Here is a 13,691-nt window from a genome sequence, read left to right on the forward strand (position 1 = left end):
TATGACTGGAATTTCCATAACTTTCCAAACAACTCCACTTATTAAACTACACGATTTTTTAATCTAACTGGTCTAAAATCTCACCAGGATTAATCCCAACTACAATTTATTAACGGGGATTTATTGACGAGTGCACACTGCACGATCGAAAAGTTTTAGCAACCCCATGTTTTTTTATGCATTTAATATTTTAAAACTATGATGACAAAACTGGCTTTTTCTCCTTAAATTAAATATTTAAAAATCCAAATATTGTGCCCTATTAACCGGAGAATTAATCTTAATTATTTTAATAAATGAATGCGTCCTGCATTAATGGGAGAATTAATCCTTAGGTACTTAAATAATTAAACATGGTTCTGGAGAGTTACAAATGAAGGGTAAAAAGGCCAGCGTCATCAAAATAATTTGCCTTCCAGTTTTCATAAGTGGGGTCACGCCTTAATTTTCAAGATGGTACTTTTATTTCCCGAGGGAAACAAAAAAAAATCTGGAGGCTTTAGTGCTATTTTATCTCTAGATTAGGATGGCACGCTTGGTGAGGAGATAATGGGGGTTCGGAGAAATCGGCAGACATTACTTGTGAAGCAATATGAAAATTTGCAGTTTCAGAATAATGAATTCCATCCCAGCTCACGGATTTCGTGGGATCCTTGCATGCCCCAGCTGTAACAGTGCTCCCGTTAACTGCACCAGTCTCAGCGCAGCGCAATGTATCATAATAATTGTATGGCAAACCGCCATATCCGCAGCAGGCTGCCAGCGGGTGTTCGAATCCTGTCCGCCCCAAGAAGGGGAAAAAATAAGAAAAAGAATAATCTTTAAACTCAGAGAATAAATAAAGAGAGAATTTCAGTGTGTCATCTGCGTACCATATTGAGATGCATTTGCTATGAGAGCGTATTTGATTGAATAAATGTCGACATAAACAATGGCGGCATCCGAGAATTGTGCTCTGAGCTGTTGGCACACACTTTTCAGCTTCAGATTAAAAGTTTGGCAGGCTCTGTTGTAAGCTACAGCACAGCCATGCTCATCCAGTTCCGATAAGTCGCTGCGAATGTCCGCAAGGGTTCGCGGCAAACATCCCAGAGGTCCCGTATTGTGAACCACGAAATTCCGAGCCCCTTGCTGGTACAAATACTGCAAAATAAGAACATTGCGCTGTCGATTAGCTAGGGTTATAAATTCAAGGTTCGAACGGCGAACCAGGCAGAAAACCCCCGTTCATGTAATAGTCACCTTCAGTTGCGATATTAATCCGTTAATAATCTGGGGAATGACCACGGTATTTATTTGTATCTCCGTGAGATTCGAACTGAAGGCATGTGAAATGTCATTTTGGCCAATGTCCAGGGTGTAAAGGGCTTTGTCGAAGATGTCAGGCTGTGGGAGGTTGACAGTAGCCGGACCACCTGTTTAAAAAAATCAAAAATAAGAAAAAAATCGCCATGTAAATATTAGATAAATGTGACAGTCACAAAATAAATAAATATATATATATATATATAAAATATAATATAATAAAACAAAGTCACCAGCAATTACAGGCTAGATAGATGTCCATTCATAAAACAAACATATTATTTATATATATATATATTTAAAACATAATATAGTTATTTGATATTTTAGCATTTCAAAATAAATAGAAATAAAAATTCAAAATATATAGAAATGAAAATAGATGATAATTTTAGACTCATGCATAATAATAAGTTTGGTTGGATAAAATTTAATAATAATAATACTAAATGTAAAGTCATAATCAATATAATAATTTGGTGGGATAAAATTTAATATATATAGTCATAATCAAGTTAGTATCAAATTGATGTACATGATTGTTTGTTTGTGGGTAGTGGGATTCACATGGAATTTGCCTCCCACAGCAATTTGATTTACCAAATGTTAGGTATTAAATTGATTTACCAAATGTTAGGTATTAAATTGATGTACAAGATTGTTTGTGATTAGTGGGATTCAGGTGGACTTTGCCCCTCATGATAATTTGATTTACCAAATTTATGAAAAGGTATATATTTTTACCAGTTGAGGTACAATATTGTTTGTTTGTGACGAGTGGGTTTCACATGAAATTTGTTTTTCAAGATGATTTGATTTACATTGAAATGTACATATTTTATTTATTTTAGAATTTTCCATATCTAAATCAATAATATATATATATAAAAATTAATAATTAAAAAAATATTTCAAATGAAAATAATTAAAAAACATTGTATTTTAAAATATTTTGAAAAATAAAACTTTAATTTCATAAACATATTAAAATTTTAATATATTATTTTAATTTATTTTATTTAAATTATAAATATATTATTTTTCTGGTTGAAAAATTATGGAAATTCCAGTTATATTTTAAGAAAATCTGGCAAGAACTTTTGTAAATCGAAGTTACAGTTGTTAAAATTTAAAATTTTAAGTGCTTTAGATGTTTGAGGGTGCTGAATCCATTTCCACCATCAACATAAAACATGATTCAAACACTGCTTTTACAAGATTTTTTGAAATTGTTTTACCCCAGTCACTTTTAGCCGTCCAGACATTTCCTCCACCCAAACAATTCCTCTATGGAGTACAAGATTTTTTGAAATTGTTTTACCGAGACCACTTTTGACAGTTGGGCAATTCTTCCACGAATTCCTCCACCTCCACAGACTCCTATCAAAACTATATCTATATATATATGTATTATTTTTTAAATATAATAATAAAAAATATTAAATGATTTTATTTTAAAAATAAGAATGAACAGTCAAGACAACTATCCAAATTACCTATTAAAATGCAATAATAATCCTATAAAGGTCGTTAATGGTATACCAAAAGGCGTCTAATCTAGGAGCAAATTATCTTTTTAATTATCTTTTTCTGCGATCGTTATTTAAATCTGGTTATATAATTTTGATCAAAAAATTTATCAATTCTAAAATTTCATGAATCTAAACCACATTGCCTCTTTAATTCTGTAAATAATTTTAGTTAAAAAACTCTTCGCTGTTTTATTGTATAACTTAATTTAAAAATCCACAAAATCTTGTCATACTTAACATATACCCTCCGCTGCAATGCCAACAAAAATTCAACCATTAATAACTACCATTCCAAGAAAGAAAACATCAGCAAAACAATCCAAATCATAACACTGTAGCAAGAACAACCTCATCTGCAATTCCAAAAAAAATTCAACTATTAATATCTACTATTCCAAGAAAAATCGAGCAAAACTTCAAATAATAACACTGTAACAAGAAAAAGCCATATATTTTTCTCAATATATAACATGCCGATTTTTTCTTACTCAAAAAAAAAAAAAGAAAAAGCCTCATCTGCAATTCCACCCCAAAAAAAATTCAACTATTAATATCTACCATTCCAAGAAAAATTCAGCAAAAATTCAAATCATAACACTGTAACAAGAAAAATCTCATCTGCAATTCCAACAAAATTCAAATATTGATCTCCACTATTCCAAGAAAAATTCAGCAAAAATTCAAATCCTAAACAGTGTAGCAAGAAAAAATCTAAAATTTAAATCATAAAAGGTCGCATGAAAAGTTAGAAAAAGAGACTCTGCAGAAAGTTTATTTAGTGGTTAATTTCAGAAATATTTTAGAATCAGATAAAGCAAAAATTTTCAGGAGAAGTCACATAGATATTTTAGGATCGAGGCCTAAAATTTAAGTAAAGAATTTTTTTAGAAATCACATAGATATCTTAGGATTGAAGCGTTTCGAACACATGATGAACCTAGGTAGAGGTTGCTCTAAGAGCTTCATGATCATGATGAACCTAGGTAGAGGTTCGAAAGGCCTTCATGAACCTAGGTAGAGGTTCGAAACGTGTGACCTTAAGATATCAATGTGATTTCTCCAGAAGATTTTTGCTTAAATCACGAATTACAGAAGCCTGCAATCTGAGATTTTAGAATCTGATAAATAAGATTGTATAGATATTTTAGAATAAAATAAATAAAAAAGATAAAAAGTTTGACACTGGTGACCCTAAAATATCTATGTGATTTTTGCCAAAGATTTTTACTTAAATAAACCTCCAATTTGAGATTTTAGAATCTGATAAATAGAATTGTATAAATATTTTAGAATAAAACAAATAAGAGTGATAAAAAATTTAACGTTTTTGTTTAAATTTCAAAATATTTCCAAAATTGTCCCAGAAAAAAAAAATTAACTTCGCCGTTAAATTTCAAAATATTTCCAGAAGGATCAAAAATATATTTCCAGAAATGTCTTAAGAAAATAAAAAAATTGAGCTACTGTTTAAATATTTTGTATTTCCAGAAATGTCTTAAGAAAATAAAAAAATTGAGCTACTGTTTAAATATTTTGTATTTCCAGAAATGTCTTAAGAAAATAAAAAAATTGAGCTCCTGTTTAAATTTTCAAAATATTTCCAGAATCAACAATCAAATTAAATTCAACTAACTCAATACCTCCGAATCAACAATCAAATTAAATTCAACTAACTCAATACCTCTGTTACTAGAGAGATTTAGGAAAATATTCCCTTTTCATTCAAATAAACCAATTTATAATGATGATGGTATTCATATTGAATCGATATACAAAAACACAGAAATGGAAATAGAGATGAGAACTATACCCTGGGAAAATATATCCATCACCCGAGCTCTGAATCTGTTAAACTGATTCACTTGAACAGGCAAAGAAAAAGTGGTGGCCGACTGATTAACGGTGGAGCCAGCGCATGCGAAGTTTGATCCATGCCTAAAGTCGGAGCCAACCGACTCCAAATACGGGCTCAGTAATGTCAGATTCATTGCCTCGCCTGTCATTCATTCATTAAAAATCCAATCACAGTCTAGAATTTCAAATCCATGACAGGAAGAAATTCCCCCAAAAAAAATTTGTAAAAACCCTCGACGCACATAAAAAGTCGATAACAAGGCGGCCATCGCAGTATCTCCCAGTGGGCTTTTGGAAGAAAGACTCCCCGTTTGGCAACAGAGAACGCAGCCCCAGCCCAGCAACAAGACCCCCTGTGTCCGAATTCGAATCTCCGAAGTTGAAAATTGCAGTGAAATTGCAGGCCCCGGGTTTCGAACCTGAATCTGCTGCAATAAATTTGGGTGAAGCTCCTTCAAATTTAAAATCCAAACTTCCTGCAAACAGAATCAGGGCCACCGCCATGAAAAAAGTTCTTGACATCATGATGTCTCTATCGATCGACTGCTATTTTCTGCTATCGCCCCCCTACAAATGCAAATTGCAGAAAGAAATAAAATGCATGAATCCGCCACTGCCCCAGCTAGCAGAAAGAAATAAAATGCATGAATCTGTCACTGCCCCAGCTAGCTGTATGTATACCGCTGGCCTCCACTTCTCTTGTCGCGACATTCAAAAGAGAGCCTCCACTTCAGTTGTTGCAATATTGAAAAGAGTGGGAGATTTAACCTTTGAAAAAATTTCGACCATTCAAATTCCTGAACTATCCGTACGGGTGTCTGCCATTTTTACAAGTCCCAACACTCAGGTGTCACGCCATTTATTTCCAAGGACCAGAAGAATAGTTGTTAATGTCACGCTCATCGTTATCCAATGCATTTTGTTTTTTGGTCTGTTTCTTGGGGTTCAGAAAAAGGTTCTTCGCTCCCAGTCCGTTATTAAACACCGCCATGACTGTCTTATCGCAACTTCCCACTATAGAGCCTATGACTTTAAATATTTGGGAAGATGTTTTAGTTTGAATTAAATTATATATTACTGTGTTCGAGAAGCCAAAATCGACTCATCGCAACAAAAAGTGTACAGTAGCAATTGTAGCAGGCATTGACAGGAGTAGAGTAGATGACGGGTGTGAATATCAGATCTGAAATACTCAGCAAATTTGACTGTTACTGCCCGTTTTGATCATTTTAACCAGAATATTGATAGGCATAGAAAATTTTGTCTTTATTGGATGGCCAAATGGCCTTGTGACGGGTATTTTTTCCATCAAATTACATCCTAGACCTAGGGATTATGAGCTTAAATTACATCCTAGACCTGGGGATTTTGCTTCCTAGGCTAGCTTTTACAAAATTTACATTCAAAAGGGTAGTTCCAGATTTGTCCATGACTTGACCTCTGCTCATTGTTATCTCCGAGCGCAGCGGCTAGGCCCTAACATATTTTTGAGACTTACAAGGATAAGCATAACATGACTATATAAGACTTCGAGCAGCCATACCAAAAAACATAACAGAGGCATATAGGTTTAGATTAGTTAATAGGATCATCACCTGTAGGGGGCTCTACTTGCTCTTGAGGGTCTTGGTCGTTGCCTTAGCATGATGCTTCTCCTCTCATGTTGCGCAAACACACACGGTGAACAGTAGCTAGTGGGTCCTCCCCATTGTCGGGTAGAATGTCCAAGTGATGGACATAGTGCAAGAAAGTCAAATCTTTTAGTCGTAGAATCAATCTGGCCCTTCTAACGGCGTTTAATGTTAACCAGAGTGCGTAGGTGGGTATCGAGCCTCTCTACTCACCGCCGGAGTATCTCAAACTGCCACGGCTGAGATTTTTGAGGGCCAGTTTCCACTATGGTTTTACCCATCAACATTTTTGTATGCCACGCGGTGTCCATTGTTTTATGATACAAAGTTTCTTGAGTCCGAGTAATGCTTGTGTCTATCACCCAGTCAACCTCCTCTGCCACCTGACCCTCTAATTTTTTCACTCTTAACTCTCAGACTTCTTGTTCGCGTTCAATGTTAACTAGAGTGCGTAGGTGGGTATCGAGCCTCTCTACTCACCGCCGGAGTATCTCAAACTACCACGGCTGAGATTTTTGAGGGCCAGTTTCCACAATGGTTTTACCCATCAACATTTTTGTATGCCACGCAGTGTCCATTGTTTTATGATACAAAGTTTCTTGGGTCTGAGTAATGCTTGTGTCTATCACCCAGTCAACCTCCTCCGCCACCCGACCCTCTGATTTTTTCACTCTTAACTCTCAGACTTCTTGTTCCTTCACTTCCAAAATGCCCTTTCCCTCTTACGAGACAAGGTCCACATAGGCTTATGTCGTCACCCATGTTACAGTGTCCATTATGGTTCTCTTACAAGGGGTGGTCAATGCCTGTTCATCGTAGGGTCGTCCCCTACGATAAACCTTCCTACCCCGTTCCATACTCTAGTGGATCATTGTTCCTCTCAACAATAGAAAGATAATTTGTTTTTTGACGAATCGCAAAACGTTATGCGTGAGAAGCCAAGAGGAGGGGTAATAAATGACATTCTATACCCAAAGCCAGAAATCCCCATTATGCTACAACTTGCTTATTTATGCCATTATTGTCCTTCATTTGCCAGCTTGTCCATTAGTTTGTTGGTGGATTGGTGAACGAGCTGAAACTCAAGGTTTCACATCTGAACCAAGTATATGTGGATCCTCTATATGATTTGGCTCAAGTGCTAGTGCTTTGTCACCTTCCCCGTGCTAGAGACACACTGTAGCCTTCTGGCTGCCATGATTGCCAAAGTGGAATATCCCTCTACTATGCAGTGTTGGAAATTTGCTCTGATCAGCAGGTCTAGCCCTCGTTCCAGAGCCACAAATTTTGTTGCATTATTCATCATCGTGCCTAGACTTGAGTAGTAAATTTTGAGGATTTTGCCAGTGTTGTCCCGAATTTCCCCTCCTACACTAGCATGGCCCGGGTTTCCCTTCGAGGCTCTGTCAAAGTTTAACTTTAGAAAGCTTGGCTCTGGAGGTGTCCAAGTCTCTGCCAATCCCTGCACTCTTGGTTCCTTTCTCCTATGAGGCTGAGGTTGGATTCCTTTTAGACCTAGGGTTTCTAAGATTCGACTTTCTTATGTTGTAGGATTATTATTTTCACTTCGCACCCGATAGTTGAGGATTGTTTCCTGTATTTGTTGCAGGATTTGGGAGATTAATGAGGAGGCTGGGGAGGATTTATCCTGGAATATCTCTCGTTTTCTCTCCTTCCACACTGCCAGATCACGGAACCAGGACTCAGACTACATGCAAGATTAACCACTTCATCTTTAAAAATTTCTCCCCTCCAATTGTTTAAAGTCGCCTAGATATTGTCTCGTTGTATGTTTGTTTGCCTAAATACCTGAGCTACCCTGTCCCATAGTGTGGCTATGTATTCACAATTTTTTAGGAGATGATTGATGGTTTCCTCCTTTTTTTGGCATAAGCTACATCGAGAGGGTCCTGAAAAGCCCCATGCGGCAGAGATTTTCCCAAGTAAGAATTTTTTTGTGCATTACTAGCCAAATGAACATTTTAATCTTCTGCCACTGTATGGATGACCAAATTATATTCCAATTCGGCCCCTCAATGTCTGGTTGATTCTCTATGAGGTATTTGTTTGCTTCCTTTAAGGTAAATTGGCCACATTCTTGTCTTCCCCATTGAAGTTGATCCTCATCTTCTGATTGGAGAATCTTTCTTAGCTAAAGATCTTCATTCAGACCTTGGGCCATTTGGTCCAGTGGTTGTTGTGTGAATTGGTTTAGGGTTGTCAACTGTCTCGATTTTTGGATGGTTCCCCCAAAGTCCCAGTATTGATGAACTGCTTTTTCACCTTCTGCTTGCAATGTTTCCTAGAGTGTCATCCACTCTTGTCTTGTTAATTTAGGTTCCTACTGTCATGCATCTTCCTAAAATAGTGTTGTTTTTCCATTTTGAATCTGCCAGAAACAATGCTCCTGTATCAAACCCCTGTTATTCCAAGCCAAGTTCCATGTGGAGGATCCTACCCTTTTTTCATTAAACCTTATTAAAGCCTAAGGAGGCTAGTGTGGAGCATATTTGGCCTTCCAAAATGAATCCCAGGGGAGGTTGACATCCTCAATCCATCATCACCATAATTTGGCTCCACAAACAACATTCAATTTTTCTGGGTCAAGAAGGCCTAGACCCCCCTGTGCTTTGGGATTGCAAATTTTTTCCCAACTTACCAGTGCCCACTTGTTTTTTTCCTTTGCCCCATTCCATAAAAACTTCCTTTGGATTTCTCTGATTTTGTTGAAGATGCCTTTGGGAGCTAGGAGAACCGATAACAGAAACATAGGGATAGCCTGTAAAACCGATTTTGTTAGCACCAATCTATTGGCTAGGTTTAGAGCCCTGTAGGTCCACAGACTGACCTTGGGTTGTAATTTTATAGTTAGGGTCTCCCAAGTGGTTTTCTTGCCAACTTTGTCTGTTAAAGGGACTCCCAGGTACTTTGATGGCAGAGATTTCCTTTGAAAGCCTAAAATGCGAGAAAGGTTTCTCTACACAACAATATGAGTATTAAAAAGGAAGACAATGGATTTGGATTGATTGACTTCCATTCCTAAGGCAACAACAAAATCCTCGAGGATTTGTTTGTAGGACTTTGCCTCCTTGACTGATGGGGTTCCATGAGCATCGTGTCATCCGCAAATTATTGGTGGGTGGTCATTTTGCATTCTATATAAGGTTGTAATCCTCTGATCTCCCTTGTGGTTGTCATTGATTTAATGGCTCTATTGAGGCCTTCCATGGCTAGTACAAAGAGGAAAGGAGATAGAGGGTCTCCTTGTCTAAGGCCTTTGGTGGGGGAGAAAGGTTGTGTCGGGGCCCCATTGACCAATATTGAAAAACTGGTGGAAGTGATGAGCAACATTATCCACTGAATCCAACCTTACCTGAAGCTGAAAGCTTTTAGTAGGTTTGCCAGATAAACCCAATTTAGCTTGTCATATGCCTTAGAAATGTCCAATTTCATAATCATTCCCTCCTTTTTTTGAACCTTAAGGGAGTGAATGATTTCATGAGCTTGGATTATATTGTCTAATATATGCCTTCCTTCAACAAAACTGGCATGTTCTTCTGATACTAGGATTGGGAGTAGGTCTTTTATTCTATTTGCAATAACTTTAGAGATACTTTTGTAAATAACATTGCATAGGGAGATAGGTTTGAACCTATCTAGGGTGTTGGCTTCTTTCTCTTTGGGGATCAAGGTTATGAGAGTAGCATTCAGGGCTTTGAGTACTAAAGCCAATCTGCGGGAATCTTCAACTACCTCAGCAATCTCACGTCCCACTATTTCCCAACATTATTTAAGAAAATCAATAGTGAATCCATCCAATCTTAGTGCTTTGCTATTTGGCATGTCTTGCACCGCCTGTTCAACCTCCTCCATCGAAATTGGCCAAGTAAGATTATCATTAGCCTTCTAGATATTACATTACAAACATTTTTCTTCCTAGACTAGCTTTTACAAAATTCACATCCAAAAGGGTAGTTCCATATTTGTCCATGACTTCTGTTAATTGTTATATGCTAGCCCAGCAGCTCAACCCTAACATACTTCCGAGACTTGACATGACTACACATACATGATTATATAAGACTTTGAGTAGCCATACCAAAAAACATAACAAAGGCATATAGGTTTAGATTAGCTAACAAGGTCATCACCCGCAGAGGGGTCCACTTACTCTGGAGGGTCTCAATCGCTTCCTTGGCATGATGGCTCTCCTCTCGTGTTGCGCAAACACACACGGCGAACAATAGCCAGTTGGTCCTCCCCATTGCCAAGTAGAATGTCCAAATGATGGACATAGTTTAGGAAAGTGTCAATTTTTTTTGCCAAAGAATCAATCTAGTCCTTCTGACGACGTTTAATGTCAACCATAGTACATAAGTAGGTCTCCAGCCTCTCTACTCACCGCTGGAGGATCTCAAACTGCCTCAACTGAGCTCTCTGAGGGCCAGTTTCAGCAATTATTTTACCCATCAACATTTTTATATGTCACACAGTGTCCACTCTTTTATGATACAAGGTTTATCAGGTCTGAGTAATGCCTGTGTCTATCACCCAGTCAACCTCCTCTGCCACATGGCCCTCCAATTTTTCCACTCTTAACTCCTAGACTTCTTGTTCTTTCACTTCTAGAATGACCTTTCCCTCTTTTGGGACAAGGTCCACAGAGGCTTGTGCCACCGCCCATGCAACATTTTACATTCTGGTTCTCTTACGAGGGGTGGTTGATGACTGTCCTTCGTAGGGTCATCCCCTGCGATAAACCTTCCTATCATGTTCCATACTTCAGTCGATCATTATTCCTCTCAACATTAGAAAGATAGTCTTCTTTTTAGGAATCATAGAACATTATGTGTGAGAATCCAAGAGGAGGGGTAATAAATAACATTCTACACCCAAAGCCCAAAGTCCTCACTATGCTACAACTTGCATATTTTGGCTATTATTACCATATTGGGGTGTGATAACTTGCACAAGTTCATCCATGCACACTGTGTCCTCCCCCGAGTCGGCTGTTTAAAATGCAACAAGATGATGGAGCTTAGTGAAAAGAAGTCGCCTTCACTAAGTGGGCCCACAGGCTATTTTTGGCGCAAAGTCTATTTTTAGACATATGGATCATGGTCTATGAGTTGCAGGATGCTATTTATGGATGATTGGTCATGTTGGTAAAAATAGATGGACCTCTATTTTTAGACATATGGGCGGAGTCTATTTTTAGATTGCCAGTCAAAAAATAGAACAGTCGAATATTATTAGCTCTTGATAATATTTGGACTATAAACATTATCTTATCCTCTTGCAGCACTTCAGTTCGAGCTACGGATGTGGCACATGCAACTGCCAGAAGGAAATACGCTTTTCCTATGGGTTAGTTGAGCTATTGCATGATGGACTTCAGTTAGGATTCAAGTGATTGAGTTTGGTGGAGTTGATTGAGGAGTTGATGGAGTTGTGTTCAGTTTGACTTAGTTGAACTAGTTGTATTTAGTCTAACTGCCAAATACACTAGTGATGAGTGATGTGAATTAATTATTAATTAATTCACTAATTATTAACTCATAAATCAACTAAAGAATACATCAGTTAACTCAGTGCATGGATAGTGCAGTGGAGACAAGTGTTAGAGGTGGTGAAAGGGTGAGACTACTATCAGTTGCGACTATAGCTGTGCATGAGATTTGCACAATCATTGATTGAGATTGCCAATGAGGATTGCACAGTACAAGCAAAGGGAATTCGAACTTGGATCTAGTCTATTCTCAACTTGGATTGCGCAGTAGAGGCAAGCAAAATAGTGGAGGAGATTTGAACCCGTGACTTGTTCAGATCTGAGCTAGTTTTGTGTGTAGCATGTGGAGATAGTACTGAGTACTTGTGAGGAGTATTGTACTATGTATTGTTACATGTTCTCTATCATTTTAATATAGAGATAGTTGGGGGTTTTCAGCTATATGCTTTCCCCATTACATACTGTGTTGATATGTGTGATTGATGTTTCAATGTGCGCATGCGATTGTTTTTTTAATTCCACAAATTGATGATCAATGGTAGAGGAGGTTATGTATTATGCATGCATTCCGCAAATATTGTATAATCAGGATAATCTCTGTGAATAAGTGTTATATTATTCAAATTTCTACATGGTATCGGAGCGAAGTTGATCATCAGATCTATTATTCAGAAAGTGATTACATTTTATTTCTTCAGGCAGAGTCTGTAATCGGGCCAGGTAGCCTCTAGATTCATCCTTCTTTTGGAAGGTGAGATATCCGGTAAATGCCCATACAGTCAATCTCTGTACAAGAAATACTTTGTTCTCACGAATTTTAGATCAGAAGCAGTTTAGTTTTGAGCTGGTGGAATTCAAATTTGCAGCAATGTTTTCTTGGTGTCGAAGTTGAAATGTCTTTCAACGGATTGCGATTGGAGTATGCCCTTGAAGGCAGCTCGAATTATATTGCATGGAAAGACAAGATGGAGGTGGTGTTAGATGAAAATGGGTTGAAGGAGTTCATAGATGCTGAGGTCCCAAAGCCTACTGATGCTGCTCAAGTTGAGGCTTGGCAAAAGAAGACAGCAAAGTGTCGAAGGATTCTGTTGGAGGGCGTGAAGGATCACATTGTATCCAGCCTACATGGAAAGGCTTCTCTATACTTGATGTGGAAAGCGTTGACAGATTTATTCCAAAGCAAGACCAACCAGAGGAAGTTGGAACTCAAGGATAAACTGAGAAACATTAAGTGTGAGAAAGGAGACAGTATGCCCAAGTATCTCACGAAGTTCACCCAATGCCGGGATGAGCTGGGAAGTGTGGGGGTGACTGTTGATGATGAGGACTTGGTGAGCTTGGCTCTCCTTGGTCTTCCGAAGAGTTGGCATTCCTATCAGGACTCTGTTAATGGTCGGGAGAAATTGCCAGGATGGGAGAGACTTTGGTCTGATCTTGTGCAAGAGGAGATCAGGCGGAATACCAGGGACGGATCTTCATCAAAGGCATCTGATGAAGAAAATTGCGCTTTGGCTGCCAAAGCAAAGAAGGGGAAGAACAAGAAAGCTTCTCATTCCAGTGCAAAAGGCAAGAAGCAGGACATGTCCAAGGTGAAGTGCTTTCACTATCACCAGCACGGACATTATGCCACAAATTGTCCGCAGAAGAAGAAAAATAAGCAAGTTGTTGGATCTACAGCGGGAGAGGCCTTAGCCTCGCAGTTTGAGCTGGATTTTTCGCTGATCACATGCTTGGTATCAAGTGTGATGGGATCAGTATGGTTCTTGGATAGTGGTGCGTCTTTTCACATGATAGGAGATCGAGATTTGTTTTCTGATCTAGATGAGAAAGATCTTGGAGTGCACATCGAGATGGGCGATG

The 13,691-nt window shown here is 38.0% G+C and overlaps 1 protein-coding gene across 1 annotated transcript; it reads right to left on the reverse strand.

Annotated features, from left to right (window-relative positions):
• Positions 1 to 398: 398 nt before the first annotated feature.
• On the reverse strand, positions 399 to 5,713 carry LOC149249717 (GDSL esterase/lipase LIP-4-like). The gene is made up of 5 exons (XM_089458768.1): positions 4,934 to 5,713; positions 4,648 to 4,833; positions 1,243 to 1,415; positions 873 to 1,143; positions 399 to 777 (listed from the first exon to the last, which is right to left on the reverse strand). Exons 1-5 carry the CDS (start codon positions 5,214 to 5,216, stop codon positions 506 to 508), a joined length of 1,185 nt encoding a protein of 394 aa, XP_089314894.1. The 5' UTR covers positions 5,217 to 5,713; the 3' UTR covers positions 399 to 505.
• Positions 5,714 to 13,691: the final 7,978 nt, after the last annotated feature.

Source organism: Pinus tabuliformis, chromosome 7 (assembly GCF_031772625.1).
Source record: "Pinus tabuliformis cultivar Carrire ecotype Pingquan chromosome 7, CPIR1, whole genome shotgun sequence".
Classification (NCBI taxonomy): Eukaryota; Viridiplantae; Streptophyta; class Pinopsida; order Pinales; family Pinaceae; genus Pinus; species Pinus tabuliformis.